This window comes from Eutrema salsugineum, unplaced genomic scaffold, assembly GCF_000478725.1.
Source record: "Eutrema salsugineum unplaced genomic scaffold, Eutsalg1_0 scaffold_7, whole genome shotgun sequence".
NCBI lineage: Eukaryota > Viridiplantae > Streptophyta > Magnoliopsida > Brassicales > Brassicaceae > Eutrema > Eutrema salsugineum.
Window position 1 is genome coordinate 18,801 of NW_006256486.1, and position 27,039 is coordinate 45,839.

Genomic DNA, 27,039 nt, shown 5'->3' on the forward strand with positions numbered 1-27,039 from the left:
GTAGTTCCTTAGCATGGAATCTGGCCTTTGGAGATTCATTTTGATGTTTTTTATAGGGAAAACACAATAATGAAAAAGGCAGGCTTTCAAGGAGAAGGAAATTTCATACTCATGGTTGGTCACATTCACTCTGAAGGCAGCAACTAACTTAAACAAAATTTTCGTATGAATAGAGACACGACACTACTACCCATCAATGTATCGACATTTCTGTAAAAACTCATAGAATCCAAAAAGCGAGAAATATTGTCCATGTAAGGACCGGAGCTAACCATATGCATTTGTCTGAAATGTTCTTGTAAATGGGCACATCCGCACATATATGTATATATCTTGGGCCAAGTAGTTGTTGTTACTTGGCTGTAGAGGAATCGAGATTAGACCCGTGGACTTGGAAGTCTATTCTTAAGCTTAGACCTTTGGCGGAAAGTTTCCTTAGATGCGATGTTGGAAATGGAAGGCGTGCTAGTTTCTGGTTTGATCTTTGGACTCCTTTTGGGCCACTCATCAGGTTCTTTGGAGAGGGAGGACCTTCCAGTCTTCGTATTCCCATTGATGCAAAGGTTGTGGATGCTTGTACTGACACAGGATGGGCGCTTCCTTCACCAAGATCTGAGGCTGCTCTGACTCTACAAATACATCTTACCACAACCCAGCTTCCTAGTATATCTTCTCGGGAAGACTCTTATGTCTGGTTTGTTGATTGCGTGAAGTGTAGGGGATTCTCTTCGGCCAAAACTTGGGATGATTTAGACCTCGCGATACGGTCAAGTTGTGGTCTGGGTCTGTTTGGTTTAAAGGAGCTACTCCTAAGCTGGCTTTCACGATGCGGATTGCTCAGCTTGATCGGCTGCCAACAAGAGTTCGATTAGCTTCATGGGGAATGAATATTCCAAAAGTATGTTGCCTTTGTGCTAATTTCGACGAAACGAGGGATCATCTGCTGCTTCATTGTGATTACAGCAAGGAAATTTGGAGTTCTGCTCAGGCTCGTCTCGGCATGTCGCTGTCGATCTTCACGAATTGGGCTCACCTCACGGAATGGATTCTGGCCTCTACTTCGACCGCACCATCAGTTCTGCGGAAGATTATTGCTCAGGTTATCATCTACAACATTTGGAGGCAGAGGAACACCTGATCCGCAATCAATGCTCTGTTCCTGCTTCAGCCATATGTTCTACATCAGATCGACAAATCAGAAACACAATCAATGCTCACCGGCATAGGCGTCGCTTTCAGAAGTTGATGGCGCTGTGGCTTTCAATAATTAGATAGAATATTTGACCACTCTGTTTTGTTATTTATTTTATTTTTCCCAAGGAAAACAAGTATATAGGTCTAACTTCATGTAACACCTCAACTTTCATTTTCTATGAATATTAGCAGTTGTAGCGAGAAAAAAAAAAAAAAGAGTAGTTGCTGTTACTAAGAACAAAAGAAAAAAGAAAAAATGAAAAAGCACAATTGATTGTTTAGGATTTCCATTCAACCAAGAAAGATGGGTTATAGTATAGGCTATCTCCCCCGAGACATTTGGAGATTGTTACGTTAGTTTTCTGGGATTGGGCTCCTTCCTTCCCCTTGCTTCTTCTTCTCCCTGAGTAACCAGGAGTAAAGTTATCCAAAGTTCCACGAGGCTAAGATTTGGGCTCGATGATATTTTGGGTTTACGGAAACATTTGATAAATTCAGATTTGTGAGACGTAAGATATAGTGGGCCCAATTAAAGTTGGGCTTAGGGAAACATTCATACAATAATAATACGGTGTTTTGGTAAAAATGTAATTAGAGACTTATCCGAACGGGTTTACCAACCCCTCATCTCCAGAAAAAAGAAGTGGGACCCGCGAAAGAGGTATGGACGAATGGGATAAGGAAGAAAATGGCATGGGACCTTTTGGGTTTGCGCATGACAGAGAGAAAGAGAGTTGGTGGGAGGGAGCCGATCCATCGACAGATGGAAAAAGGGAAGGGAGAGTAGGCGGGCGCGGTAGGTGAAGGATTGCGACGTTTGGCTTTTGTTCACACTTCCACCCACTTATATAGGAGAGGATCCCAATCCTTCCTTTCTTGTCCAACATTCCTCAAAATCCTCCAAGAAAAAAAAAGCAAAAATCCCTCCATCCAGGTTTCTTTCAAGATGAAAATCAACATCCGGGACTCGACCATGGTCCGGCCGGCCGCCGAGACCCCCTCCACTTACCTATGGAACTCCAACGTGGACCTGATCATCCCAAGATTCCACACCCCCAGTGTCTACTTCTACAGGCCCACCGGCTCCTCCAATTTCTTCGACCCCGAGGTCATGAAGGAAGCCCTCTCCAAGGCCTTGGTCCCCTTCTACCCCATGGCCGGCCGCTTGAAGAGGGACGACGATGGTCGTATCGAGATCGACTGCAACGCCGCCGGCGTTCTCTTCGTCGTCGCCGATACTCCCTCCGTCATCGACGACTTTGGGGACTTCGCTCCCACCCTCAATCTCCGCCAGCTTATTCCCGATGTTGATCACTCCCCCGGCATTCACTCCTTCCCGCTTCTCGTTCTCCAGGTCTCCCCTTCTTTTCTTTCTATATATATATATATCTTGTATATGTACATTAATGGAACACTCCATTGAGAGAGAGATGTCTATCTATTTCGTGTGGAATTTAGCCTGGAAATACATATATATGTAGTTTCGGTTTTAGGAAATAGTTAATTCCCGATCTTGTCTTTAATCTACCTCGAATCCGTTTTGATTTTCCTTTGTCTCAGTCAGTCATGTGCCACACTTGTAACATTGGGCTATATATATATATATATATATGTGTGTATGCAGGTGACCTTTTTTAAATGCGGTGGAGCTTCCCTCGGGGTTGGCATGCAACACCATGCCGCCGATGGTTTCTCTGGTCTTCATTTCATCAATACTTGGTCCGATATGGCCCGTGGTCTTGACCTTACCATTCCACCCTTCATTGATCGTACCCTCCTCCGCGCTAGGGACCCTCCTCAGCCAGCGTTCCATCATGTTGAGTACCAGCCTGCCCCCAGTATGAGGATCCCTCTCGATCCCTCCAAATCAGGCCCTGACAATACCACCGTCTCCATTTTCAAATTATCACGCGACCAGCTTGTTGCTCTCAAGGCTAAATCCAAGGATGATGGCAACACCGTAAGCTACAGCTCATACGAGATGTTGGCTGGTCATGTGTGGAGATCCGTAGGCAAGGCCCGTGGGCTTCCAGACGATCAAGAGACCAAACTCTATATTGCTACTGATGGAAGGTCAAGACTGCGCCCGCAGCTTCCCCCTGGTTACTTTGGCAACGTCATTTTCACTGCAACACCACTCGCCATTGCAGGGGACCTGCTGTCAAAGCCTACATGGTATGCTGCAGGACTGATTCATGATGTCTTGGTTCGCATGGACGATAACTATCTCAGGTCTGCTCTTGACTACCTGGAGATGCAGCCTGATCTGTCTGCCCTGGTCCGCGGTGCACATACCTACAAATGCCCAAATCTGGGGATCACAAGCTGGGTCAGATTACCCATTTACGATGCAGACTTTGGTTGGGGTCGTCCCATCTTTATGGGACCTGGTGGCATCCCGTACGAGGGTTTGTCGTTTGTTCTACCAAGTCCTACAAATGATGGCAGCTTATCCGTGGCCATTGCTCTCCAGTCTGAACACATGAAACTGTTTGAAAAGTATTTGTACGAGATATGACAGAGGCAAGCCACAGAAAAATCTCTCTCCTCACTTAGGATGCTGTGGAAACTCCTTCCCTTTTTGCTTGTTGTCGCAGATTCATTATCCTGTCTTTTAGAGGGTACAACAAATCATGCCCACATAAGTTGTGCTTATGGTCTGTAACGTAACATTTGGACGGTCATATACAAACTTTTAATTGCTTTATGTTTATACTGTTGATAAGTGTTGTTCTATGACACATGCCTTGATTGTTGGCTATCTGATTTTGGTTGTGTTGATACTTCATCCACTCTATTGCCAAGTTTTCCTGACATACTACTTGTGTTTGTAACTTTCTGTTAGTGTTTCAGTGTTATGTATGCTCTAAAATTAGTGAGAAACTTCTGAAATTTTAAAGTTACTGAATCTGCGTCTAAATTTATACTATATTAAACTAATCACATGTAGCCTAGAAAGTAGTGCACCATCGTGCTTGCCTAGAGAAGAAAGAGCATTACAAACAACAAGCAAGAAATTGTACATGTAGGAGCACGCGAATTATAAGGCCGTATTACATGGAATTACAGTATGTTTATGACAAGCCAAGATAAGTCAGCAGAAATACATTACCAATACACATTAGATTTAAAAGCAATAAAACGTAATCATATATATATTGTATAAAATCATATGAATCAAGGAGCGAAGGGAAGAATATGGCAGTGTAAGATTACGCGTTTTAGCTATAATTGAGTGGAGTTGGCTGAATTTAGAATGACATATGCATATATATTTCTCTGAGCAAGAACCGGGCGAAAAGCACTGCTATGAAGTTTTGGATTGCAAGATTTGATACCATATATACGTATTGTTATTATTAATTAGTAAGATGGTGAGAATATAGATGATTGATTACATTTTGGCCTCCCACATCTCTTTTTTGATTTAGGCATTGTGCTCAATAAGGTGATGATTGGGCTCTGAATTAACCCGATGAGCTCGGCTAAGCTTTTCGGTCTTTAGAATATCCCCTTCCAAATGAATGTCTTCTTCAAGCATTACCACTCTCGTTGGTTCGCCATGGGGTCCTGGCACTATGACTTGTTGGACTTTGACGTGTTCATCAAACATGGTGATTTCAGTCTTCAGAGAAGACACTCTTCTTTTCTTAAGATAGCAGAAGAGAGCAGCAGCGAGGAACGCAAGAAAAAATAAACTGCCAAGAGAGATAACAATCACAATGATAACAGTTGAATGGTGCCCCGGTGGTGGTGGTGGAAGAACGTGAGGTGGAGGCGGTGGATGATGGGGAAGAGGATATGGTGGCGGTGGGAAATGGGGATGAGATGGAGATGGAGGAACAAAGTGGGAAGGAGGCGGCGGTGGCTGATGGGGACGAGAAGACGGTGGAGGTGGAGGAAAACTGTGGGAAGGAGGCGGCGATTGAACCGGGTAATGCGGTGGAGCAGGAAAGGGAGGTTGGTCGGAGGGTGGTGGGTAAAAGGGGAAGTAATGAACCATTTTGTGCCCTACTATATATATATAGTTTTGATTGATTAAAAATGTTGTTGCAAATTAGGTGAAGTGAGATGTTTCATATATAAGCGTATTTATAGTTGTGTAAAGGTTTGGATTGGTGGCGTTTGATAGGATGTGCTTCTAAGCTTGTACTTGCTTTGCTTGACTCGCATGCTAAGCTTTACATTTTATTAGGCAGCTTCGTTGATTGTTTCTACTCCATTCCACTGCTCTCTATATTCTATTCTATTCTATTCCATGCACAAACAACGGGAGAAGTTATCTTAAGACAAATCTTTTGCCTCGTTGCTGCTGATGAGTACTGAATCATATTTTGTCGCCATATTTCGTATTGGTTAGACATAAATTTTTTATCAAAAGACAGAGAAATGATATTTGCATTTTCATGAGACATACACACAAAGCCGATCCAATAGGTTTTGCCACCTAAAGCAAAAAAACAAAAATCTTAGCCCATTATTAAAAAAATACAAAATATGCCTTTGCCTATATTCGAATTTGAGTGTCATTATATTTAAATTAATGTTTTGCCACTACACTACAACAAATTTTCAGAAATTGGCGCTCCAAACTTTTATTTATTTTTTGCCGTGAAGCAAGAGCTTCACCTGCTTTTAGTCAGGGAATGATACATGGAAATATGGAATGATTGATTGAGTTTGTTTACTTCTGGTAGTATATGATGGATGAGAGGTAGAAAATTGCATCCCATTTTAAAAACACGAGAGACACGGGTAACGATGAAACGTCAGCGTTTTATGTTGCGTTTGCTCTTTGACTCTTTGTAGAAGAAGAAGAAAAAGAAGAAGAAAAAGAAAAAGGCGTGTGAAAGGTCGTCCATCTCAATCTGGATGGAGGAACTGCCGATGTCTCCGGCGGGCCACGACCCCCAGGGCCAGGTTAAGCAGCAGCAAGCCGCCGGTGTTGGTATACTTCTTCAGATTATGATGCTCGTCCTTTCCTTCGTTCTCGGCCATGTCCTCCGCCGTCACCGGTTCCACTATCTTCCTGAAGCCAGCGGTTCGCTTCTCATTGGTATCCCTCTCTCTCTCTTATTCTCTCTTCCTTTTTTTTTATTTATTTCTCCTCTTCCTAGCTTCTTCTTCCGTCGTAATTTCAGGTTTAATCGTCGGTGTACTTGCTAATGTCTCCGACACTGAGACTAGTATTAGGTGACGATTACTCTTACTCTTTCTCTCCTGGGCTTTCCTTTTTATTGTTTCCTCGCTTACTTGTTGTTGAATTTTATGTATCAGGACATGGTTTAATTTCCACGAGGAGTTCTTCTTCTTGTTTCTGTTGCCTCCCATCATATTATATCCTTTCTTCTTCCACCAAAGATTCTCTTTAAGTTTGTTTCCAATATCCAAGCATTATATCTGCATTTGAGATCCTCAAATTTGCTATGCTTAATGTCATTTTCCTTGACATCCTTCTCCGAACCCAGTCAGGTTTCAGTCTTCAACCTGTATGTGCTTGTCCTTCCTTTCTCTCCCGTCAGATACTACTGTATAGACAATGCCTGACTTAACGGATTTTCGCTGGTTGCAGAAACCATTCTTTTCCAACTTTGGAGCCATTGTTACCTTTGCTATCATCGGAACTTTTGTCGCTTCAGTTGTGACTGGTGGCCTAGTGTAAGCCTCTTGCTTATTCTCTTATAGCTTCTTTTGTTTGATTTAATTTCGCTTCTACCCTTATCTGGTTTCCTCGCCTTTTGCAGTTATCTTGGCGGCTCTATGTATCTCATGTATAAACTTCCATTTGTTGAGTGTCTTATGTTTGGTGCACTTATATCAGCTACGGACCCTGTCACTGTACTGTCTATATTCCAGGTGCTTCTGCGTTCCATATTATTATCCAGTTTGATCCCTCATGCTAGTTGATGATGATACTCTCAAGTATTATTAAGAAGACAGCACGTTTATTTCTCTAATTCCATGCCCTGCATTCTGATGAACATTGTCTGATGGCAGGAACTGGGCACCGACGTCAACCTGTATGCTTTGGTCTTTGGAGAATCAGTTTTGAATGATGCTGTGAGTCTGTGTTTACCTTCTGCAAAATTCGGCTCTTCCTTTTACGTATCTATGCAAACATAAAACCCAGAACACTAACTCCATCAAATGGGTTTTCGTGTATGTGGTGTGGCTCGTAGATGGCAATATCATTGTACAGGTATGTAAACCACATGATTTTTTTTTCCTTGTAGATACCTGTTAAGCACAGTATTTAAGTACAACAGAAAAACTTTCTACGCAGAACAATGTCCTTAGTAAACCGCCAGTCCTCGACTGGGGAACATTTTCTCATGGTGGTGATCAGGTTTCTTGAGACTTTTGCTGGCTCAATGTCTGCAGGTATGCCTGCGCTGACTCCTTTCTGACACTTCTTCACAATTTTACAACAATATTAGGCTCATCGACTCATAACGTTCCTCGACAAAACTAAAGGCATTATTAGTGAAACAATCAACTAAAGACTAGGTATCTTTCCAAAGATTCATACAGCCAAAATAACCAATAACTTGATTTGAAACGGTAGTATAATTTACCCCTTAAATCAGGAAGCCTTTTTTTTTCCTTTGAAATCCTTAACAGTTACATATTGTTCTGCATACATGTAAGAACTCTTTTTTCTGTATACATAAGATCCGTTTTTCATTTTTCCTTGACGTGAAGCAGAATATACTCTGTCATTTGTTATTCTCTTTTCTCACAGACAAAAATATTTCTGCCAATGGTGAGACAATGACTTCTAACCGAGTCCCTCACTGACCGCATAAATTGCTTAAATATGCTTACAGTCTTAATACTGTTCTGCAGGTGTTGGGGTTGGATTCACTTCAGCTTTGATATCCTTCCTCGATTCCTCTTTTTGCTTATAAGATTTTACATGTCTAAATGTATTGTGAAACCTTAACTCAGAACACCTCTTTAAGTACGCAGGATTGGATACGGAGAAGTAAGTCAACTGCCTCATCTTTTCTTAACTCAGAACACCTCTTCGATGTATTTGTTTAGTTAATACTCTCTAAGCATCTCTTTATGTCTCTGCCGTTTCTTTTTCTCTACCTCAGTCTTCAAAACTTGGAGTGTTGTCTCTTTGTGCTTTTCCCGTATTTTTCGTAAGCAGACAAAACCACTCTCCTCGTCTTTTCTCTTCGTATTTATGGAACACTTGTTCCTCCTAATGTATTTTGGTTGTGCTGTCAGATACATGCTTGCAGAAGGTGTTGGTCTCTCCGGCATTGTGTCTATACTCTTCACAGGAATTGTAATAGCCGAATGATTGTAGTTTTTACATCTTTGTTGATGCTAATATCTGGCAAGACATTTTCAGGTAGCCTAATTCAGTGCTACTGTAGGTTATGAAGCGATACACTTTCTCTAATCTCTCAGAAGCTTCGCAGAGTTTCGTGTCTGCTTTTTTTCACTTGATATCCTCGCTGGCAGAAACTTTCACGTAAGTCCAGATCAATAATATCCCACTGTTAGATAATAATTTCTACGCTTAAAAAATTGTTGGATTGATTTTAATTTGCTTAATACGATTCCAGGTTCATTTACATGGGATTTGATATTGCCATGGAGCAGCATAGCTGGTCCCATGTTGGGTTTATCCTTTTCTCTATTGTATCCTTGTTCGCTGATCATCAGTGATTGTATGCAGTGTTGCCAGTGTTGTTAATCCTTGACTTTACCTTTTGCTTCTGCGTGCTTTCATGACTGACATCAGTTGTTTATTGGCGTGGCTAGGTGACTAAAATCCCTCACCAAGGCTTTTTTTTCCCTGGCTGATCGCTTCATTAACATCCTGATTGATCGCTTAATTATATGTTTTGCAATGTTTTTATCACGCAGGGCTGTCAATGTATTTGGGTGCGCATACTTGGTCAATTTAGTTAGACAGGAGAACCAGAAAATACCTATGAAGCACCAAAAAGCCCTTTGGTATAGTGGTGAGATGTTTTGATCGCTTCTGTTTTGTTATTGTCTCCTGATTCCCATTTCTATATCTACGCTGTATAAAAACTTGTACACATTTTGGCACATCGATAGGACTTCGAGGGGCAATGGCATTTGCGCTTGCACTTCAGTCGCTTCATGACCTACCAGAGGGTCACGGCCAAATCATCTTTACTGCAACCACAACCATTGTTGTTGTCACGGTAAGTTTTGTATTCTTCATTTCCAACGGTAGTATATATAAGGCTTTAAGAATCTGCGAGAATTGGAGATAATACATTGGGTTGGTTTCTTATCCCTGGCAGTAATATTTCAGGTTTTACTGATAGGAGGTTCGACAGGTAAAATGTTGGAAGCTTTGGAAGTTGTAGGTGATGATCATGATGACTCCATGTCTGAAGTAAACTCTCGACGATCGAATCTATTAACCTTTGAATTATATTTGTGTATGTCCTTTTCTAATGCAACCAGACACGTGGTCAGGGCTTTGAGGAGAGCAATCCTCGGTACATCCCTCCTCCTTTTAGCATTGGAGCTTCATCTGACGAGGAAACTTCATCTTCAGGAAGCAGGTTCAAGATGAAGCTGAAAGAGTTTCACAAAAGGTAAGAGTAAGAGAAAGGCTTAGTATGTTTTCCTGAGTATGTTTTACTGAGTAGAAAGTGTTCTTGCATTTCTTGGGTCTCACTTAACTAAACTTTGCAGCACTACGTCATTCACCGCGTTAGACAAGAATTTCCTGACACCGTTTTTCACAACTAACAATGGAGATGGAGAGGAAGAGTAGCACGGAAAGGACGGTGTGTATTTGTGATCCAGGCCAAGTTACGATGAATGCTCACAAGCAAATGCCTATGTAAGATAACAAATGGTTGATTTTACCGCTCGCAAAACGCCCGCTATGAAGTTGAGAATCTTCAAAATATTTCCAATGAGTGAAATATGTATTCTTTGTGGTACAACAAACACGTGCATGCCAATAACCAGTTACAAGAAGAAGCTGAGCTCATGCTTAGGGGTGAACATAAGCATGCTCTCACCAAAATACTCGAAAAGAGGAAACAGAAAGTTATCTTTGTCAGTGCCCCGAGTAGCTGAAGTCCTTGGAGCAATTTCCCTTCCAACTGGCGACTGTTGAGGGACTGCGGAAAGCCCTACTGTGGTTCCGTGCATCTGCATCTGTGTTGGCATAATTCCCTCCGCTGCTATCTTCTTCAATGGAGGTTGATGGGCTAAGTTGTCACTACTTGCTTTGCGTTTACCTTTCCAAAGGAAAAAAAAAACTCAACCAGTCTTACTTATGGAAATCCTGTATCTCTGAATTTGGAACCAAAACAAAAAGAAAAGGTTGAGTTAGGAGTTTATACTCTGCCTGGGCTTTCCATCTGTCTTCCAGACCGAGCGGGTTGGAGGAGACAGCAGTGTCTGAAATGTTTTAAGTCGTTCATACAGGCATCGACCAGCTGCGACCTATGGACAGCGAATATTATACACGAGACTGTAAGCAAACAAATTACTTAATTTATCAAAGCTAGAAAGCATACTCACCATCAACACTCCATAAACGAGCCAAGCTCCATGCCTCATTGCTTCGTCCTTTTGCTTCTCAGGTACCATTTCAGGTAAAAGAAGTAGCAAATACGGCTCTAGGTTTGGAAGAACAACAAAGCGAACCTAGAAAAAGGGGTAAAGCATGACAAGACTTGCGGTAGACCAAAATATATATCCTAGGGTAAGAGAGGACTCTAAAAACATATCTGGCCGCCACGAAAAGATTATGGTTCAGTTGCAGATTTAATAAACTTAATCGAGGAAAACGAATCGTGCTTCTACTGATTAAGGCTTATGCTTTCTTATGGGAAATCCTAGATTCAAGCCCAACTGCCACTCTTCCTTATGATAATCAAGCACCAAGAACAAGTACCACATTAAGCCCAAGGGCTAGCATCCCTTGAATTGCCCCATAGTGTTGTGGTAGTGCCTTGGTTGGGTCCAAAAAAGTATGAAGCAGTGATCTTGTAACACGAGGCAGCAAGTTGTGATAAACGTGTCCAAATCTGTAAAAAAAGGTTCACTAATATGAATGCAGATCATGCTACATATCATGTCTTATATTGTGTGTTCCCTAATCTATAGTAAGGTAACTGTAAGCATGCCTCATTTTCCAAGGATGGAATATGCCAAATAAATCCTCAATATTGACAACAAAGGAAAAGTCTCTCGCTGGATGCCACAGCAGTTGCTAGTTCTACAAGATTCAGGAAATCACACAGTAAGAATGTAACATTAACCTTTTGCATGTTGAAGCCACTGTACTGGCTGTGAAGTTTCTCAAGTCCCAGTGATTATTAGATAACCTTTTTCCTAAGCGCTTGGCAATGAGGCAAGTAATAATAGACGGCATCAATTGATGCAGCTGAACAGAACACACCAAGGGTCAACAGGAGGAGATGAAGGGAGAGTGTAGAAATAAGGAAAAACAGGTATTACAATTGGAGTTGCAGGATATAGCCACAAAACTTACATATGGTTCAATGTGTACATGAGGGTTATGAAGAAGGCTTCTAGCCAGGCGCATCAAAGCCAATAAGGTTGGATAATTATCCATGTTTCTTACAATCTTGAGAAATTTGTAGGCACAAAAGTAGTCAAAAAATGTGGTAGAAGAAGTCAAGCTAGGACATAAAACCCAAGACTTGAGATGTTGGATATAAACACAAACCTCTTCAGCTATGAAACAAGTGAAAAAAGGAACCAACGGGTGGAGCCCAGGGTCAGTTTCTAAGCTGGCGAGTGCTTGTCTGAAGACGGTGGAACCAGGTAGAGTCAAAGTCCATTCCGTGACTTTATCAAAGTAAATCTGCATCGAGAGCGAGAAAGGAATATAGCCTGAAAAATAGAAGAAGAAGAAGAAGAAAGTGTAAACAGCATCAGGCAGAGTAAATTACCTGAAGCTCCTTAGACAGCACATGTCTAGCAGGCAGCCCATCTTCCTTATACTCGGACCGTTTTACGTCAGATATGGCTACAAAATTATCAGGGAAAACGGAATTGGGGATGAGTAGCAGATACAAATTCTTCCACAACACAATATGCCAAGAATGGTTTACATAACAATACCTTGGACAGAAGAATTTTGTGGAATGGAAGGTTGAATACCATCAATTGCCAACCAATGAGAGGTGATAGAAGCATCAGGAGGTGCATTTGGTATAGGAGCTTCGATAACCTGCAAAAGAGAGCAGCAAAAGGAAGCTAATAAACAAAATTGATGATTTAATCTTCATGCCCAACCGCCTTTGCTCACATACACTCACATTCTTGAGGTCGACATCTTTGTCATCGAAGAAGTAGAGATCTCTGTGCTCAGGAGCTCTCGTGAACCGCACAGTTTTCGAACCGGAAGTAGGCTAAGAGAGGAGGAAGAATAAGAAGAAGATAAAAGGGTCAAAATCAGGGTCAAGTGTAATGAAAAATCGGGGAGAGGAGGAGAAAACCTCCAAGTTCCTGAAATGAAGGGCAGAATCAACATCATGAGCCATCAAAGTGGTGCGACGAGCATGGCGCATGCACTTGATAGCTTCCTGCAGATGCGAGGAGGAATCAAGCAGGGAGATTAGAGAAAGGAGGAGAGAGGCAAGTGAAGCTGATGATACCTGCATGACCTCTCGGACGCGGTACTCTACATCGGGAGCAAGGGCGGTAGAGACATCCGGTGAAAGAGTGAAGAGTCCAATGCTCTGCGCGATCACTTCAATGGATTCCTTCGTCACCATCCTTCCCTTTCCTTGCAATGGATACCACTTTCAGAGCATCGAACGACTCTAAACGACTACTCAGTTTTCTCACTCTATTGGGCTTTCTCATCTGGGCCAATTTCAGCCCACCACTTGTTGAGTTGACAAATCTCCACTACTTATTGTCTTATTCTGCAGCGAGAGACAAATCCCCACTACTTAACAACTCATTCACGATTCTTACTTGTTTAGTAGGCACTTGTTTAGTTTAATTTCCTTACGTCTTTCTTGTATATTTAAGAGATGATTGTCTTATGGACCTAACAGTGATTCGGACTCTTGCTTCTGTTGCGTGCGTATCTGTTTATATCTCTTTTTATTTTGCATCTTTCACTAGTTTTGTGTCCACGTCAATACTTGCAACTTATATACAACAAAAGGGTGTTTCGGACAATGTTTCTTGCAAGACAACCCTGTTTCAGGAACTGCCCTCTCCGATCATCTCCGCAATGCATTTACCTTCTTCTGTCTCTATGTATTTGATCAGCTTTCACTTGGCACCTCTTCTTGATTCAATGGACCGTACAAAGAACCTTTGGCACTCGCGTCTTCCATTCTCCAGTTACGGTCCATGCTTTTCGGATCTGCCGTTGAGATGCGTAAGATCTTGTTATGGAATTTGGTTAAAGTCTGCCGGTGGCCAATGCTTATGTATGTAATGCCAGCTGACTGGATTTGCTGGTAGAGGTGTGCCTACGAATCAAGAGAAATGAATGGCTCAACGGTATTGTTAGATGACATATGAGAGGACAAGGCACGACATACCTCATTAGCTTCATCCAAAGCACTAGTGGATTCATCCAGGAGAGCCAGCTTTGGCTGAGACAGCAATAACCGTGCAAAGGCAAGGCGCTGCTGCTCACCAAGTGAAAGAACACTGGACCACTCGTGTAACGAATCAAGACCACCAAAGCGATCCACTATATGTCCAAGACGAACTTTCTCTAGAGTCTGCATCAGATCATCTGTTGTCGGCTTATTAAACTCATCAACTCCATCATCTCTTATCAGGAGAGGCAGTGAACCTGGGACAATAAATGCATTTTCTTATACTTCAAATGGTTTCTGATTTATGTTTGAGCCAGTCGTTTATCTGGGTTAGATAACCTAACTGAAACGTAGATACAAGTGGTGAAATAAGTGGTGTCAACTAGTCACAATTTTGAACTGAGTACCGTCTATTTTACTGCTACCAGGTGTTGCCTCCATGGTTGTACTCCAGGCAGGATAGAGCAATTGCTGACGCAGAGTTCCCAGAACCATATAAGGCCTTTGTGGAAGGAACAATACGTCTCCCGAACTTTTTTTCCCTGAATTTTCGTGACTATCATATTTCTCCTGTGTAAAATCATCCTGAGAATTGAGGTAGAACGTGATTTTTCCTTTCCCTGACCTCCAAAGACCAGCCATTGCTCTTAGGAGCGAAGTTTTACCACTCCCACTAGGACCCATTATCTGTTAAAGTGGCATTTATACCTAACTTAGCATCTACCAGTTCACATGCTTGAAACAGAAATAGTCAATTGAACTAACCAGTAGATGATCCTTGTCATATATATCTGCAAATAAGTTGTGAACCAATGTGGTTCCATTTGTTGGTGTCTGAAGAGTGAGCTCCTCGATCTCCAGAAGCTTTTGGTTCTGTCGAGACTGGATTGAACCATTGGAGTCTGGCAATGAAGACCTCCCCGCACTCTGATACGTCAGCTCAATCTCTTCCACGGTGTGAGAATTTTCTCTAGAGATGTTGTTATCCAAAAGATCATCAAATTCACCTGAGTTGTAAGAAGTCTTGATATGGTTAGATGCGTAAAAGGTCAATCCAGACCTACAACAAATGCAAATTTTCATTTAGCTGTAAAAGTTGATTCAGAGTAACAGATTTTTTTGTGATTAAGTTGTACCCAAGTCATAATTATGACGCAGTTTCGAGCAGAACAGAGAACAGCGGTCTTGGTCTTTTCATCTGGCCAATTATAGAGAGTGCATTTTTTGCCACAAGTGTTCTATATTTAACTGAGGTCATGTGTGGAATGTATGTGTGATGTTTATGCAACAAGTAGTGAAGAACATTATGAGAGAGTGCAGAATGCATAACTAGTCTACCTAGTCGGTCAATGACAGCTGAAAAAGCGCTGATAGCTTGGAACTGATAAACAACGAGCGAGAAGTCTCCTAGGATATGATTGAATGCTGACACTGACTGGTTAATGACACCAAACTCAATTTTCCCGGAGAAAAACATTGGGGCAACAACAGCAGCTGGAAGAATCTGAATGAGGTAGCGATATCCATCAGTGAAGAACTCTAGATTTCTAGATGCTATCAGCAATTCCTGCAGGTGAAAGAATGAAGGAACCTCATTGAGCAAGCTAGGGATAAGAAAGTGTCGAGAATGGTTGAGAGAGAAGTAGCTTTACAGTTAAATTATCAAAAGCGCTTCTGAAGCGCCGAAGCAGAAGCTGCATTTCATTCTGTTCGCCTCCGTAGAAAGCAATCGATTCAGCATTTTCCCTCACGCGTACAAGGCTGTAACGAAAGTCCGCCTCTTTCTTCTCTTGCAGGAAGTTGAGATTCACTAGTCCCTGAACTCAAAAAGGAAATGTAAATGGAACTCATATGAAATAGCTACAGCAAGCAAACTAAACGACTCTGAGCATACGATAAAAGATAGCATGCAACAGCAAAACAAAAAGAATTGAAAAGAGAGCCATAATCTGAAAACGAAAGTGATCTTGCAACAATGACAGAACTTGTGTGGGGTTACAGAAATAATATTCAGATATGTACATGAACAAAAGAAAGAAGTTTGAGCTGAAGGTAGAAATGCCAAAATCTGAAACGAAACAGAATTGAGAAATTCACAGCTGAGTGACACAATGGAGAAACATCTTCAACCAGATATAAAATTTTACCCACTAAGATGACATGCGCATGGCTCAGCTCAAGTGCAGATTCTGTATCATGCTAAGGGAAAAGAAGTATACCTTGCCCACAACGACACTGATGGCAGTTCCACCAAAGGAGTAGAGCAAGAGAACGAGAAAGAGAGGAGGATAGATGGTGAAGAGGATGTTGCTAAAAGAGATGAGGTCTATGGAGGCACTGAAAAGCGTCAAAGAGAAAGACAAGGCTGTTGAAGTGAAGGAACTTAGATCGTCAACAATGCGCTGATCTGGATTGTCAATCAAAGATTGGGACTGGATCTTGTAGAAGGTTTGATCTTTCAAATAGCGCTGCAGGTAGTATTTGGTCATCCATGATCTCCATCTCAGTGATAAAGTCTCTTTTGCATAATCTCTTAGCACAAAGAACTGCAAATAATCCAAGGGAACATTTTCTTTATGTCAGTCAGTTTAAAAGTGTTTCGAGGAGCGTGTGGAAAGCTCACCGGAATTCCGCCGGCGAAACCACAGAGGTAATAGAGCAACTGCTTCGTGAACTGCTCTTGGTCTTTGTCTAATCAACACACACACACACACCAAAAAAAAAAGGTTGTTACTTATCAGAGAGTAGGAAGAAAAGTGGAAAGGAGAGTTGAAGAAAAATCGTACTGGCCAGAGCATTGTAGAAATCACGGCCGAGGAAATTGAAGCCGACGCTGATGCCGGTGGTGGCGAGAGTAAGGGCGAAGACGGCGGCGAGACGCAGCCTGGCCTGGTTTTTGTCCTCGGAAAACCAAAAAGGCGCCGCGACTTTCCAGAATCGCTTCCACAGAGCCCTCAACTCCGACGCCTTATCCGGACGCGACGGCGGTTGCGGCAACAAAGAAGAAGAGGAGGCGGAGGTGGAGACGCTTCTTCTTTTGAAAGAGGAAATTGTGCTCCGATGAATTGATTCATGGCGAAGAGGAGGAGAAGAAGAATGATCGGAATGGCGGAGGAGAAGGTGAGAACAAGTGGTGAAGACGGGAGCTGTTATCATCAAAATCATATCTTTACTTCTTCTTCTTCTTCTTATTAAACCCACAATAAGCTCATCATAGTAATCTCTCTGCGCACAAACAAATAGGCAGCAACATCGCTAGTTTCAATTCTTTTACATCCAAAAGCAAAAACCTCAGATGGATCGTTGGTAGCCACAAAAACAAGTCTAAAACTTTTTTTTTTGTTTTCAAAAATCCAGAAACTCAAAAACAGCAAAGAGAAGACAAGGCATTAAACTCAATCGTTAATTTCTTCACCACACCATTTACTGTATATATATAACGATACAAAGAGGGAAAAGATAACATTCATGAATTACCAAGTGAAAGTAGCCACTACAACAACAGATACAGAGAGATTCAAGACATTAGATAGAATGAGGAGGGAGTCATTGGGTTCGGGGAGAAATCACCCATCCTTTTTATTTCCAACCAACACACATTCTACACCAATTATATATGGGAAACTGGAAAGGAGGACTCTTTCCTTTTTTGGATATACACTACTACACATCTTCTCCTCACAAGTCACAGCCTGGAGCTGCCTAACAGTCTTCTTCTTAGCTCCCATGCCACCGCATCAATGAACTCTTCTGTATTCACATAAGCATCCCTCCTAACCCTGTCCAAATTAAACAATTTTACACGCTAATAAAATTAATCCACCCAATTTTTCAAACAACATTTCAGTCATCTTTTTGGTGGTTTATTAAGTCTTACTTGGGTCCGTGGATCAAAAGAGCGAGATCCTTGGTCATTTTTCCAGACTCCACCGAGCCCATACAAGCTGCTTCTAGTTTCTCTGTAAAGTTCAACAGTGCTGCATTGCTATCCAGCTTTGCCCTGGTAAACATCACATGCCAATTATCTTTTCAGATGAAATCAACCAGGTATATGTATGGTAGAAAACCTCTGTGGTATGTGTTTATATCGATCCATTATAATGCCACAATTAATGAATAGCAACAAGCATTCCCAAAATATTTAGACAACGCGCGAATTCGATACCTGTGGGCAAGGCCTCTGGACCAAGCAAAAATGGAAGCTATGCTGTTGGTGCTTGTCTCACCACCTTTTTGGTGAACCCTGAAGTGGCGTGTCACTGTGCCATGAGCTGCCTCTGCTTCAATTGTCTTTCCATCTGGACAAACCTGCAATTTTTTCCCCAAAATTTCATTCAGGTTATAGTAAGATTCAAGGGAACTATTTTAAAAAGACAAAGATCAAATATTAACCCCAAAAAAAAAAAACAAATCAACCAAATATTGGCAAAGGCCCGTGTCATTTCATACCAACACCGACGTCATCAGTCCCAAAGATCCATATCCTGCATTGGACAGCAGAAATTTTGTTTCATAAGGAGAAATAAGATTGGAGTTTCTCTCCCCGTGCCGTGATCCAATACCAAAAAAAAAAGGGCATTTTAAAGGATAAAACCTTGCGCTAAAAAATCGCTCTGCACATCTCCATCGTAGTTCTTGCAAGCCCAAACATAACCGCCTTCACTTTTCATTGCATACGCAACCATATCATCTATCAAACGATGCTCATACCTGGATTTCATTAACTTTTTCAAACAAGTTTTCCTGGCGCACTGAAATCGGATGTAGCTATAATGACATGCACATCTCACCATATTCCTGCAGCTTCAAACTTGGATCTCCAGTTAGTTTCATAAACTTCTTGGAATATATCCTTGAATCTTGAAACAATCCAAAAACGTAATGTCAGGGAAGCATGACTAGATACCAAATTAATTTCAGTGAAACTCTAACAAGAAGCATAGAGGCCAGTTCATTCACACCTTCCGTCATATGTTTTGAGGATGGTGTTTTTAGTGGAGAGGTAAAGTGGCCATTTTTTCTGGTAAGCTGTGTACATCGACGACTCAGCAAACGCACGAATAGACTGTTCAATAATAAAATAGGACCATCATAGCAGCTATATAATCTTCTTTAAGTGATTTAGGTAATATAGACATAAAGGAGAGGAGGAATATATCAAGCTCTATTTCAATAATATCTACCTCATTGGTGTTATACATGGCCAAAGCAACACCTCCAGCACCAGTGAATTTGAAGACTTCGAATTCTGTCTTACGGGAAGATCCACTTGGCTCTGCAAACATAAGATATGCAATGTAATAGTGAATGAAAAGAAAAAGAAGAAAATCCTATAAATTTCCACATGTAAGTGATTTCGTGGACAATGATCCCCCATCTATTTTCTTCAATGCACAGCTTGTGTTGATGACTTAGTCAAATCCCAAACTTTTAATAATGGATATCCGTCAAAGATAAGTTGTAAATCGACTGTACTAAAGTGTGTTTATCCGCGGCGCTCCACCTATAACTTTTCTAATAGTGTGATCTAAATGAAGCAGCGGTACCCAACGTAGAAAATGAATGAAGAACAGACTGTGCTCAGATTTCCCTCTAACTATAAAGGTAAGTCTTCACATTTGATGCTTTCAGTTACAATATCAAATAACGGGATGAGGAGATTTACCGAAAACCAGTTTCAGTTTTCCTGGTTCGTTGACAATGATATCAGTAGCTCTATACTGATCACCAAAAGCATGCCTTCCAATACAGATTGGCTTCGTCCATCCTGAAGAAAGGAAAGTGAAGGGATTTGTGTTGCTCCACATGTTACAAGTACAGCAAATGGCTAACCCATAGAGAAAGGCAGCTGTTGACAAACCTGCTACAATGCGAGGGATGTTTCTGCAAATGATAGGTTCCCTGAAAACCGTGCCTGCAAAAAATAACAATGATATTCGAGCTAGGAAAAGTGACGACCGATTTGCCCCCCATTTTTAGGAGAATAAACTGACCATTTAAAATGTTCCTTATCGTTCCGTTAGGACTCCTCCACATTTTTTTCAAACCGAACTCCTGAACACGAGCTTCATCTGTTGTTGAACAGTGATTGCGAAAGAAAAGTGTGGTTAGTAAGTCAAAATGCAAGTACACTCTGCACAGGTCCGAAGACATACCAGGAGTAATCGTCGCACACTTGATTGCCACGTTATACCTGAACATGATCAGAGAAAATACAACGATAAGAGGAGGATTAAAAAACAAAAAATGGTGCTATAATGCGGGAAGACTTCCAACTTGATGCCAAGCTAAAACCATAAGGATCCGTAATATGGAAGACGACAGTTTTAAATCACAGCCGTGAAAGGAGCTTGGATACAGGAAAACATCTTAGAGCTAGAAAAGCAGTAGAAAAGGTGAAGAATAACAGGAGACTCTTTTGTGATTGAAAGGTGAAGTTAAAAGGAAGAAGACTTGAGAGAAAAGCGAATAAACATACTTAAGAGTAGCTTCAGCACTCTCTGTAGTAACCTTATCATTAGTAGAATCGCGGTTAGGCAGTCCAAGATCAAAGTATTTGATATCCAACTCCAGGAAGGGGAAAATAAGCTGTGGAATACCACCCAGAGGTTAATTAAAAACCGATGATTTGAGGCTAAGAATAAAACTAAAATCTTAAAGGTCCAAGCTTTTACTTTGTCTTTAATGAATTTCCAGATAACTCGAGTCATCTCGTCTCCTGCGTGTGCACACAGAGAAGAAAGAGTCAAGTTACAGAGTTCAGAAACTACAAGCCATATATAATTAACACACACACTCAATCCCGGAACAGACACCATCAAATCTACTCCAATCTTCTAAAGCAAAATCAACCAAACAAATCGAAGACAATAGCACAAAAGATGAAGCTTTCAGAAAATCCTTAATCGCAATCATGGATCTTGAGACAACTGACACTTACCATCCATTTCAACAACGGGATTAGCCACCTTGATCTTCTCGAATTCCATCTTTTGCTTCAATGGACGCTGATGAAATATTTTTGTGGTATAGGAAACAAGTGTCGCCAGATATACGATCGGTGAGAAAAAAAAACCGATGCTCTGTGATCAACGACGAATCAGCTCTGCTCCGCCGTGAAATTCTGAGAGATGACTCTCTGTTGGGCCACACTATTTCGACCCAAACAGCCAATATAATTAAGCCCATCCCGATATGGGCCTCATTATGCTTAAGTCCAGCCTCTGCCCTGTCCCAGTTTTTCACGTTTCACTGTCTGTTTGTCCAGTATCTTTTTTTTTACATCATCATCCAGTATCATCTATTTTGGAACCCTCCTATAGTACTGATCTCAAATTAATAGTAGGCAGCTTTAAGTTAACAGTAATCATCAAGCTGTTAATAATAAAATAAAATCTTACAACTGACGAAGATCTTCTTTGGCTAATTGAATAATGTATTAATCTTAAATGGCTAATTAATAATCACTAGGTGTCTAGGTGTTCCCGCATGAATAGTATATTAAAAAGAGTAATGAGTGTGTGACCACTTTTAACAAGGACAAAGGTGGCAATGTGCGGGAATAAGGGCTAACGTAGAGGGGTAAAAACGAGATTTAATGCATGGAGAAAAGCAAAAGGCAACACAAGTTTTAGACGGTCTCGTTATTCATTATTCTGCTATATATTGAGACGCGTGAAAAAATATATATATATATGAGATGAACGTAAGAATCGGGAGACACAGGGATTATATTATTTAAAGGCTCTTCTTTCTGAGATCAGCACAAACTAAAATGAGATGAAAAAGATGAGGTGGAAACCGACATGTAGGGAATCAGATGCTACTTTTTCTGAACAAGACTCTTCTTCTCTTTCTTTCTTCCTTTCTTTTAGAAGAATTGCGATTGATGTTGATGGCGAAGATGATGTGACATCATGATTCCCCTAGCCATGATCCCTGATTGCTATGTTCCGCCTTGACCAATTTCTATTTCCGCTTTTTCATAATAAGTACTATACATCTACGTACAATTTTAAAAAAAAAATCACTTAATTAACAGTGTTACAACTGTGTTGCGTCTAATTAATGTATACGTTAGTACGTATATTTGCTATTCTGGAAATTAATCACAATATAAGCATGAACAAACAATTATAATGAACCTCTCATCCAGAAAATCAGAGATCGGTTAAGCTCTTGGACAGTTAGGCCGTTATCATATGCTGGGAGACTACAACTTCTAACCTCTGTTATCCAAAATATTGTGGGTTACTGGTGTGCAGCTTTTATTCTTCCTAAGCGGTGTATTAAGGATCTTGATAAGCTCTGTCGCAGGTTTTTGTGGTCGAGAACAGCTGAAATACCAAAGCAAGCCAAGGTTAATTGGAACTAAGTGTGTTCTCCTAAGAGCGAATGCGGCTTGTGGCTAAAGAATATTGGTCTATGGAACAAGGTTTATGGTCTGAAGTTGATCTGGCTCTTGTTCTCTGCATCGGGGTCTTTGTGGGTTGTCTGGTGTCAAAAAAACAAGTTGAGGAGAAAAATTTTTTGGCAGTTGTCGCCTAATGGTAGAAGCTGCTCAATGTGGAAACAAATTCTCAAGCTCAGGCCGTTAGTGTCTAAGTATCTTTCATGTGCGATCGGAAATGGATAATCCTGCTCTTTTTGGTTTGATAGATGGACGCCGTTTGGTCGGTTAGTTGACTTCTTGGGATCTGAGGGGCACATACTGTTGGGTCTCCCTCTTGATGCTACGGTAGTGCAAGCTATGACCGAGGAGGGCTGGATATTTAGAGGCGCAAGGTCTGACAATGCAGAACTTCTTTTGTGTCACCTTACCTCGACCCTCCCTTCTTCTCATGCTCCAGACCAATTCCTTTGGCTCCGTAGGTCGGGAGAGGCCAAGAACACATTTATTTTCTCTGATACCTGGAATTTGATTAGACAAGAGAGACAAGATGTTGCTTGGCACACACAAGTATGGTTTTCGGGGGCTGTCCCGAAGCACTCTTTCATTATGTGGCTTTGTTGTCTTGACAGAATGCCAACTCTCTCAAGGCTATTATCATGGGGTGTAGTGGAAGATGATACTTGTTATCTCTGCGAAATCTACGGTGAAAACAGAAATCATCTTTTCTTAAGATGTCACTATAGTCATGAAATCTGGAGATGGTGCGCCCGGAAGCTTCTATGTCCATTCATTGGATTCAGTAACTGGAATCATCTTCTCGACTGGTCCATGGTTCCCCAGCGGAACTCATCTCTGGCGTTTTTGAGGCTCATAGCAACTCAATCGATGGTATATGCAATCTGGCAAGAGAGGAATGCAAGGATTTACAAAGGTATAAAAACTCCCGTCAATGTCCTGCTCAAGATCATCGACCGAGGCATAAGGAATACGTGCTCGGCTAGACGGCATCTTCCTCGGTTTGAAGATGCTCTTTCTTTGTGGTTTCGAGACTCTTGATCTCGTTGGTGCTTGTGTATTGCTCTTGACCTGGTCTTGTTCAAACCGGTGTTCCCTTTAAGTGTAAGGTTGTTTTTTTCTCTTTCTTCCTCTTTGTTTATGTCATATGTAATCTGCTCCGTATCAATATAATACAGAAATTCTAGAAAAAAAAAAACAATTATAATTGTTCAAAAAAAACAAAACAATTATAACAATTTGAGTAATTGGTACATGTGAATGAAAATAGAAAGGGTTGATAAAATGCTTTAATCTTATTATTTAGTGTCGTATCCGTTTTCCATCTCCAATGGTAAGAACCACTCATGGATTCTTATCATTATATTTAATAAAAATTTTGAAAATTTGAAAATTAATAATTCCATAAAAAATTTTAAATTTTGTATTCATCCAATGGTAGAATCTCAAGTGGGGTTTTTAAAAAATAAATAAAGCTAAATGAAAGATTCGTCGATTGAGAGAGAGTGCAAATATAAATGAGAAGAAAAAAAATTAAAACCTTCCACCAACCACAGTCTGACACGTCTTTTGTTGACAATAAAAAAAAGTTTGATTTCTTCCTTCAGTTAAATCATATGGTAGGAATTTTGTGGATTAGTTGTTTAAGAAATGTGTAATACGGAAAAATTAAATGTCAACGGAATTATTGCAACTTGCAAGCCAAGTGTTAGTAACTTAGTATAGCAGAAATATAGATATATATATATATAAAGTGACTCGTTGGCATAAACACCAATCTAAGCTTCCGCACATACGGTTGTAAGCCGTTAGACATTCGTCCGCGCCTAGTGAGCAACTAACGCGTTTTAAAACACTGATCAAATAACCCACAAACTTAAAAAAAAAAAAAAACGTTTGAGTTGTATTAAACATGTGAAGATGTCACTTTTTTATTATTTTATATATCTTTTGGATCGAAGCCGAAGGTCGAGGCAAAAGATATTTGACCGTGAGTTTAGTAAAATTGAAGGGCGGGGAGAGAGAGAGAGAGAGATGAGTCAAAGATTGTGTGGGAGTAATGATGTAAAAGAGGCAAACAAACGTCTTTAATCCATATGTAAAAGTGATTAAAGAAGCCTCCCAACGCTAAAGCCAAAGGCGATTTGGATGCTTCCGCTTTTGTTTTCATTTTTTTCCATAAATTCAATTCTTAAGACCATACAGCACAAGTCCCTTCATTTTTTTCTGGTTTTTTTGTTTTTTAAAACTGTCAAACCAAAAAAGAAAAAGAGTGTTTAGGTGTCGCCAGGTAGACCTGGTTTGAGAAGAGATGGGTAGGTCCCCCTTAATTTGTTGAATCATTAAAAGCCTTCTTTTTGTTTCAAAGCAATTATAGAAGAAAATAGAATAAAAAATAAAACGCAAGGGGCCTTGAGTGGGAGCCACTATCATGAACCACGTTTAACGTCTCGCTAGTCGCCAGGATTACCATAGACCATAGTGCAATATGGTTAAGAGCTATGTGTCCATAATGCATTATGAACGCGTAACTTGTGTGTGGCGTAACATATTATACATCTTTCATATTATACATATAGTTACATCATGTGAGAATTAAGTTTGGATCTGATGGGGTCTTGTTCCCTAGTCCTTACCTTTTCCGTCTCTCCTACTTGAGTTTTCACACTTACAGAATCTTCAAAAGCCAGACTTGTTTGCTTACTATATTATTTCAAAATATATATATATATATATATATATATATATATAATGATGAGTATCATATGACAAATTAACAACACTGACCAAAAAGCGACCCAAAGTAAGACAAATTATTAATCTCACAAGATGCCAATCCCATGGCATACTTTTACACATTCCCATATCATATCTCCTACACCGTCTCCGATCCCTGTTTTTATTTATTTATTTATATATAGTCTCCCTCACATATCGTACGTAAACCCTCATCAGAAGCTACAATCCACCATCTCTCTCTCTATCTCTCTCTATCTCCCTTCCTCTCTACTTTGAATGGCGCCGATGAGTTTGCCTCCAGGTTTCAGGTTCCATCCAACAGACGAAGAGCTAGTGGCGTACTATCTGGATAGGAAGGTCAACGGCCAAACCATTGAGCTTGAGATCATCCCCGAAGTTGATCTCTATAAATGCGAACCATGGGATTTGCCTGGTACGTATATATACTCTCTTTCTCTCTCTCTCTCTGTCTCTCTTTCTAAATTTGATTCTTGAATACACCTCTAAAGCTACAATTGAATAACGAGGAACAGAGAAGTCATTTTTGCCGGGGAACGACATGGAATGGTACTTTTACAGCACAAGGGATAAGAAGTATCCCAATGGGTCGAGGACAAACCGTGCGACCCGAGCTGGTTACTGGAAAGCCACAGGGAAAGACCGGTCAGTAGAATCAAAGAAGATGAAGATGGGGATGAAGAAAACGCTCGTGTATTACAGAGGAAGGGCTCCTCATGGCCTTCGTACTAATTGGGTTATGCATGAATATCGCCTCGCTCACACTCCCTCTTCCTCCTCCTCTTCCTTCAAGGTAACTCTTGATTAATTACCATTTCCCATGCACAAGATTCATTCAGATGTTTACATATCATTTATGATATAGATAGCTAATGTCGTTGACGTAAAACAGGAGTCGTATGCACTGTGCCGTGTGTTTAAGAAGAATATACAAATTCCAAAGAGAAAAGAAGGACAAGGAGAATGCGAAGAAGAAGAGATGAGTACCAGTGTTGGAAAAGATGGGGAAGAAGAGGAGAAGAAGTGGAGAAAATGTGATGGGAATAATGTTGAGGAGAAAATGGAAAGAGAAAGCGAAGAAGATGATGAGAGCTTTAAAATAGCATCGGCGGATACATCCTCCTCAGAGCTCACTCAAGGGATCCTTTTAGACGAAGCAAACAGCTCATCCATTTTCGCCCTTCATTTCTCATCTTCTCTTCTCGACGATCATCTTTTTTCAAACTACACGACTCAGCTTCCCTACCATCCTAATTACCCTCCTCTCCAACTCCAAGATTTCCCTCAGCTTTCTATGAACGAGGCGGAGATCATGTCAATCAACATCTCCAAGCAACAAGACATTCAATGCAGAGACTCGATGAATGGGACACTTGACGAGATCTTCTCTTTCTCTAAGTCTCCCACCATCTTCCCCGCATCTCTTTGATAATTCATATTCACACTTCTTTGTCTCAACGACTAATTACCAAATTATATATTTTGATACGCTCTTCATATATATATATATATATATATATAGGTTTTCTTTCTCGATTGTTTAAGCTAGGCTTTGTGGTTGTGGAGTTTTTTTTTTTTTTTCTACCACAAAAAAAAAAAAGAAAAAATATTTAAACAATGGATTATTCTATCTTTATCTTAAGGGTGTGGGTACTTATTACTACTTAGATTGTTGGTAGGTTTTGTCGTGTAGGAAGGAAACGGAAGTTACGTTACACATACATTTATAATCGACACTTTTTCATTGTTTCTGTCTGTAATCTAATCTATATTATATTTGAAGGAAAAGGATCCAAATCAAAGATTAATGAAAAAAGATGTTTTTTTTTTTTCTTCTACGAAAAGCAATCTCATTAATCTAATTAAAGAGTTAAAGATACATAGTCTCTATGCAAGAGAGGAGTTAAGCAAGGAGGAGGGTTAATACAATTGGAGTAGAAAGAATAAACACGAGAAGAGTTTTTAGCCAGCCAATTAATGAACAGGTTCATTGTAGTTCCGCTTTACACTTTTGGAATATAACCTGTCTGATGAGTTTCCTTGCCCATGCATCTCCATATTTCCTTGCAAAGATTATGGATTCCGAAAGCTTTATATCTTCTCCGTTAAGTATGCGAATGAGATACC

The 27,039-nt window shown here is 40.6% G+C and overlaps 8 protein-coding genes across 9 annotated transcripts; 4 read left to right on the forward strand and 4 right to left on the reverse strand.

The window, feature by feature from the left end:
• The first annotated feature begins 302 nt into the window (after nt 1-302).
• On the forward strand, nt 303-872 carry LOC112082786. The gene has a single exon (XM_024150301.1). It carries the CDS (start codon nt 303-305, stop codon nt 870-872), a length of 570 nt encoding a protein of 189 aa, XP_024006069.1.
• Nucleotides 873-1,913: 1,041 nt separating this feature from the next.
• On the forward strand, nt 1,914-3,973 carry LOC18010530 (shikimate O-hydroxycinnamoyltransferase). Its single transcript, XM_006392486.2, has 2 exons — nt 1,914-2,548; nt 2,819-3,973. Exons 1-2 carry the CDS (start codon nt 2,141-2,143, stop codon nt 3,710-3,712), a joined length of 1,302 nt encoding a protein of 433 aa, XP_006392548.1. The 5' UTR covers nt 1,914-2,140; the 3' UTR covers nt 3,713-3,973.
• A 601-nt stretch (nt 3,974-4,574) lies between these two features.
• LOC18011399 (proline-rich receptor-like protein kinase PERK10) lies at nt 4,575-5,197 on the reverse strand. Its single transcript, XM_006392487.2, has one exon. The coding sequence runs from the start codon at nt 5,195-5,197 to the stop codon at nt 4,622-4,624; it is 576 nt and encodes a 191-aa protein (XP_006392549.1). The 3' UTR covers nt 4,575-4,621.
• Nucleotides 5,198-5,941: 744 nt separating this feature from the next.
• Nucleotides 5,942-10,149, forward strand: LOC18011477 (sodium/hydrogen exchanger 5). The gene is made up of 21 exons (XM_006392489.2): nt 5,942-6,250; nt 6,336-6,387; nt 6,472-6,531; nt 6,659-6,683; nt 6,767-6,852; nt 6,939-7,050; nt 7,192-7,254; nt 7,374-7,393; nt 7,478-7,575; nt 8,041-8,069; nt 8,148-8,179; nt 8,295-8,342; nt 8,431-8,491; nt 8,583-8,680; nt 8,775-8,850; nt 8,954-8,973; nt 9,079-9,176; nt 9,277-9,386; nt 9,500-9,583; nt 9,667-9,788; nt 9,889-10,149. The coding sequence occupies exons 1-21, from the start codon at nt 6,067-6,069 to the stop codon at nt 9,968-9,970; spliced, it is 1,560 nt and encodes a 519-aa protein (XP_006392551.1). The 5' UTR covers nt 5,942-6,066; the 3' UTR covers nt 9,971-10,149.
• LOC18010643 (transcription initiation factor TFIID subunit 6b) lies at nt 10,088-13,183 on the reverse strand. Of its 2 annotated transcripts, XM_006392490.2 has the most exons (12): nt 12,840-13,183; nt 12,681-12,767; nt 12,501-12,593; nt 12,304-12,412; nt 12,132-12,208; nt 11,906-12,043; nt 11,708-11,803; nt 11,475-11,599; nt 11,108-11,240; nt 10,732-10,857; nt 10,551-10,653; nt 10,088-10,445 (listed from the first exon to the last, which is right to left on the reverse strand). In XM_006392490.2, the coding sequence occupies exons 1-12, from the start codon at nt 12,957-12,959 to the stop codon at nt 10,171-10,173; spliced, it is 1,482 nt and encodes a 493-aa protein (XP_006392552.1). In that variant the 5' UTR covers nt 12,960-13,183; the 3' UTR covers nt 10,088-10,170. The 2 variants fall into 2 exon arrangements, with proteins under 2 accessions (XP_006392552.1, XP_024005997.1); XM_024150229.1 differs by having other exon boundaries at nt 12,681-12,959.
• A 108-nt stretch (nt 13,184-13,291) lies between these two features.
• Nucleotides 13,292-17,088, reverse strand: LOC18011059 (ABC transporter D family member 2, chloroplastic). Its single transcript, XM_006392491.2, has 9 exons — nt 16,535-17,088; nt 16,372-16,439; nt 15,968-16,294; nt 15,401-15,565; nt 15,087-15,315; nt 14,514-14,755; nt 14,156-14,435; nt 13,746-14,005; nt 13,292-13,673 (listed from the first exon to the last, which is right to left on the reverse strand). The coding sequence occupies exons 1-9, from the start codon at nt 16,911-16,913 to the stop codon at nt 13,464-13,466; spliced, it is 2,160 nt and encodes a 719-aa protein (XP_006392553.1). The 5' UTR covers nt 16,914-17,088; the 3' UTR covers nt 13,292-13,463.
• Nucleotides 17,089-17,123: 35 nt separating this feature from the next.
• LOC18010711 (peroxisomal isocitrate dehydrogenase [NADP]) lies at nt 17,124-20,853 on the reverse strand. Its single transcript, XM_024150230.1, has 15 exons — nt 20,689-20,853; nt 20,423-20,466; nt 20,227-20,336; nt 19,904-19,941; nt 19,742-19,819; nt 19,609-19,662; nt 19,414-19,515; nt 18,932-19,023; nt 18,710-18,813; nt 18,539-18,607; nt 18,343-18,458; nt 18,198-18,232; nt 17,914-18,056; nt 17,626-17,748; nt 17,124-17,527 (listed from the first exon to the last, which is right to left on the reverse strand). Exons 1-15 carry the CDS (start codon nt 20,735-20,737, stop codon nt 17,434-17,436), a joined length of 1,251 nt encoding a protein of 416 aa, XP_024005998.1. The 5' UTR covers nt 20,738-20,853; the 3' UTR covers nt 17,124-17,433.
• A 4,317-nt stretch (nt 20,854-25,170) lies between these two features.
• Nucleotides 25,171-26,375, forward strand: LOC18010545 (NAC domain-containing protein 86). The gene is made up of 3 exons (XM_006392493.2): nt 25,171-25,327; nt 25,428-25,705; nt 25,805-26,375. Exons 1-3 carry the CDS (start codon nt 25,171-25,173, stop codon nt 26,339-26,341), a joined length of 972 nt encoding a protein of 323 aa, XP_006392555.1. The 3' UTR covers nt 26,342-26,375.
• Nucleotides 26,376-27,039: the final 664 nt, after the last annotated feature.

Excerpts from the sequence above, each read along its gene's own strand:
- LOC18010545 (XM_006392493.2), top strand. The coding sequence starts at position 25,171 with ATGGCGCCGATGAGTTTGCCTCCAGGTTTCAGGTTCCATCCAACAGAC. Across the intron at positions 25,328-25,427 it reads CGAACCATGGGATTTGCCTG|AGAAGTCATTTTTGCCGGGG; the intron begins GTACGTATATAT and ends AACGAGGAACAG. Across the intron at positions 25,706-25,804 it reads CCTCCTCCTCTTCCTTCAAG|GAGTCGTATGCACTGTGCCG; the intron begins GTAACTCTTGAT and ends GACGTAAAACAG.
- LOC18011399 (XM_006392487.2), bottom strand. The coding sequence starts at position 5,197 with ATGGTTCATTACTTCCCCTTTTACCCACCACCCTCCGACCAACCTCCC.
- LOC18010643 (XM_024150229.1), bottom strand. The coding sequence starts at position 12,959 with ATGGTGACGAAGGAATCCATTGAAGTGATCGCGCAGAGCATTGGACTC. Across the intron at positions 12,413-12,500 it reads AAGATGTCGACCTCAAGAAT|GTTATCGAAGCTCCTATACC; the intron begins GTGAGTGTATGT and ends TCTCTTTTGCAG. Across the intron at positions 10,858-11,107 it reads TAGCCCTTGGGCTTAATGTG|GTTCGCTTTGTTGTTCTTCC; the intron begins GTACTTGTTCTT and ends CCCTTTTTCTAG.
- LOC112082786 (XM_024150301.1), top strand. The coding sequence starts at position 303 with ATGGGCACATCCGCACATATATGTATATATCTTGGGCCAAGTAGTTGT.
- LOC18011477 (XM_006392489.2), top strand. The coding sequence starts at position 6,067 with ATGGAGGAACTGCCGATGTCTCCGGCGGGCCACGACCCCCAGGGCCAG. Across the intron at positions 7,051-7,191 it reads CTGTACTGTCTATATTCCAG|GAACTGGGCACCGACGTCAA; the intron begins GTGCTTCTGCGT and ends GTCTGATGGCAG. Across the intron at positions 7,255-7,373 it reads AATCAGTTTTGAATGATGCT|ATGGCAATATCATTGTACAG; the intron begins GTGAGTCTGTGT and ends TGTGGCTCGTAG.
- LOC18010711 (XM_024150230.1), bottom strand. The coding sequence starts at position 20,737 with ATGGAATTCGAGAAGATCAAGGTGGCTAATCCCGTTGTTGAAATGGAT. Across the intron at positions 20,337-20,422 it reads GGAAATTCATTAAAGACAAA|CTTATTTTCCCCTTCCTGGA; the intron begins GTAAAAGCTTGG and ends GGTATTCCACAG. Across the intron at positions 18,459-18,538 it reads TTTGAAGCTGCAGGAATATG|GTATGAGCATCGTTTGATAG; the intron begins GTGAGATGTGCA and ends AATGAAATCCAG.
- LOC18011059 (XM_006392491.2), bottom strand. The coding sequence starts at position 16,913 with ATGATTTTGATGATAACAGCTCCCGTCTTCACCACTTGTTCTCACCTT. Across the intron at positions 14,436-14,513 it reads ATGACAAGGATCATCTACTG|ATAATGGGTCCTAGTGGGAG; the intron begins GTTAGTTCAATT and ends CCACTTTAACAG. Across the intron at positions 13,674-13,745 it reads CTTTGGATGAAGCTAATGAG|GCACACCTCTACCAGCAAAT; the intron begins GTATGTCGTGCC and ends CTTGATTCGTAG.
- LOC18010530 (XM_006392486.2), top strand. The coding sequence starts at position 2,141 with ATGAAAATCAACATCCGGGACTCGACCATGGTCCGGCCGGCCGCCGAG. Across the intron at positions 2,549-2,818 it reads TCCCGCTTCTCGTTCTCCAG|GTGACCTTTTTTAAATGCGG; the intron begins GTCTCCCCTTCT and ends GTGTGTATGCAG.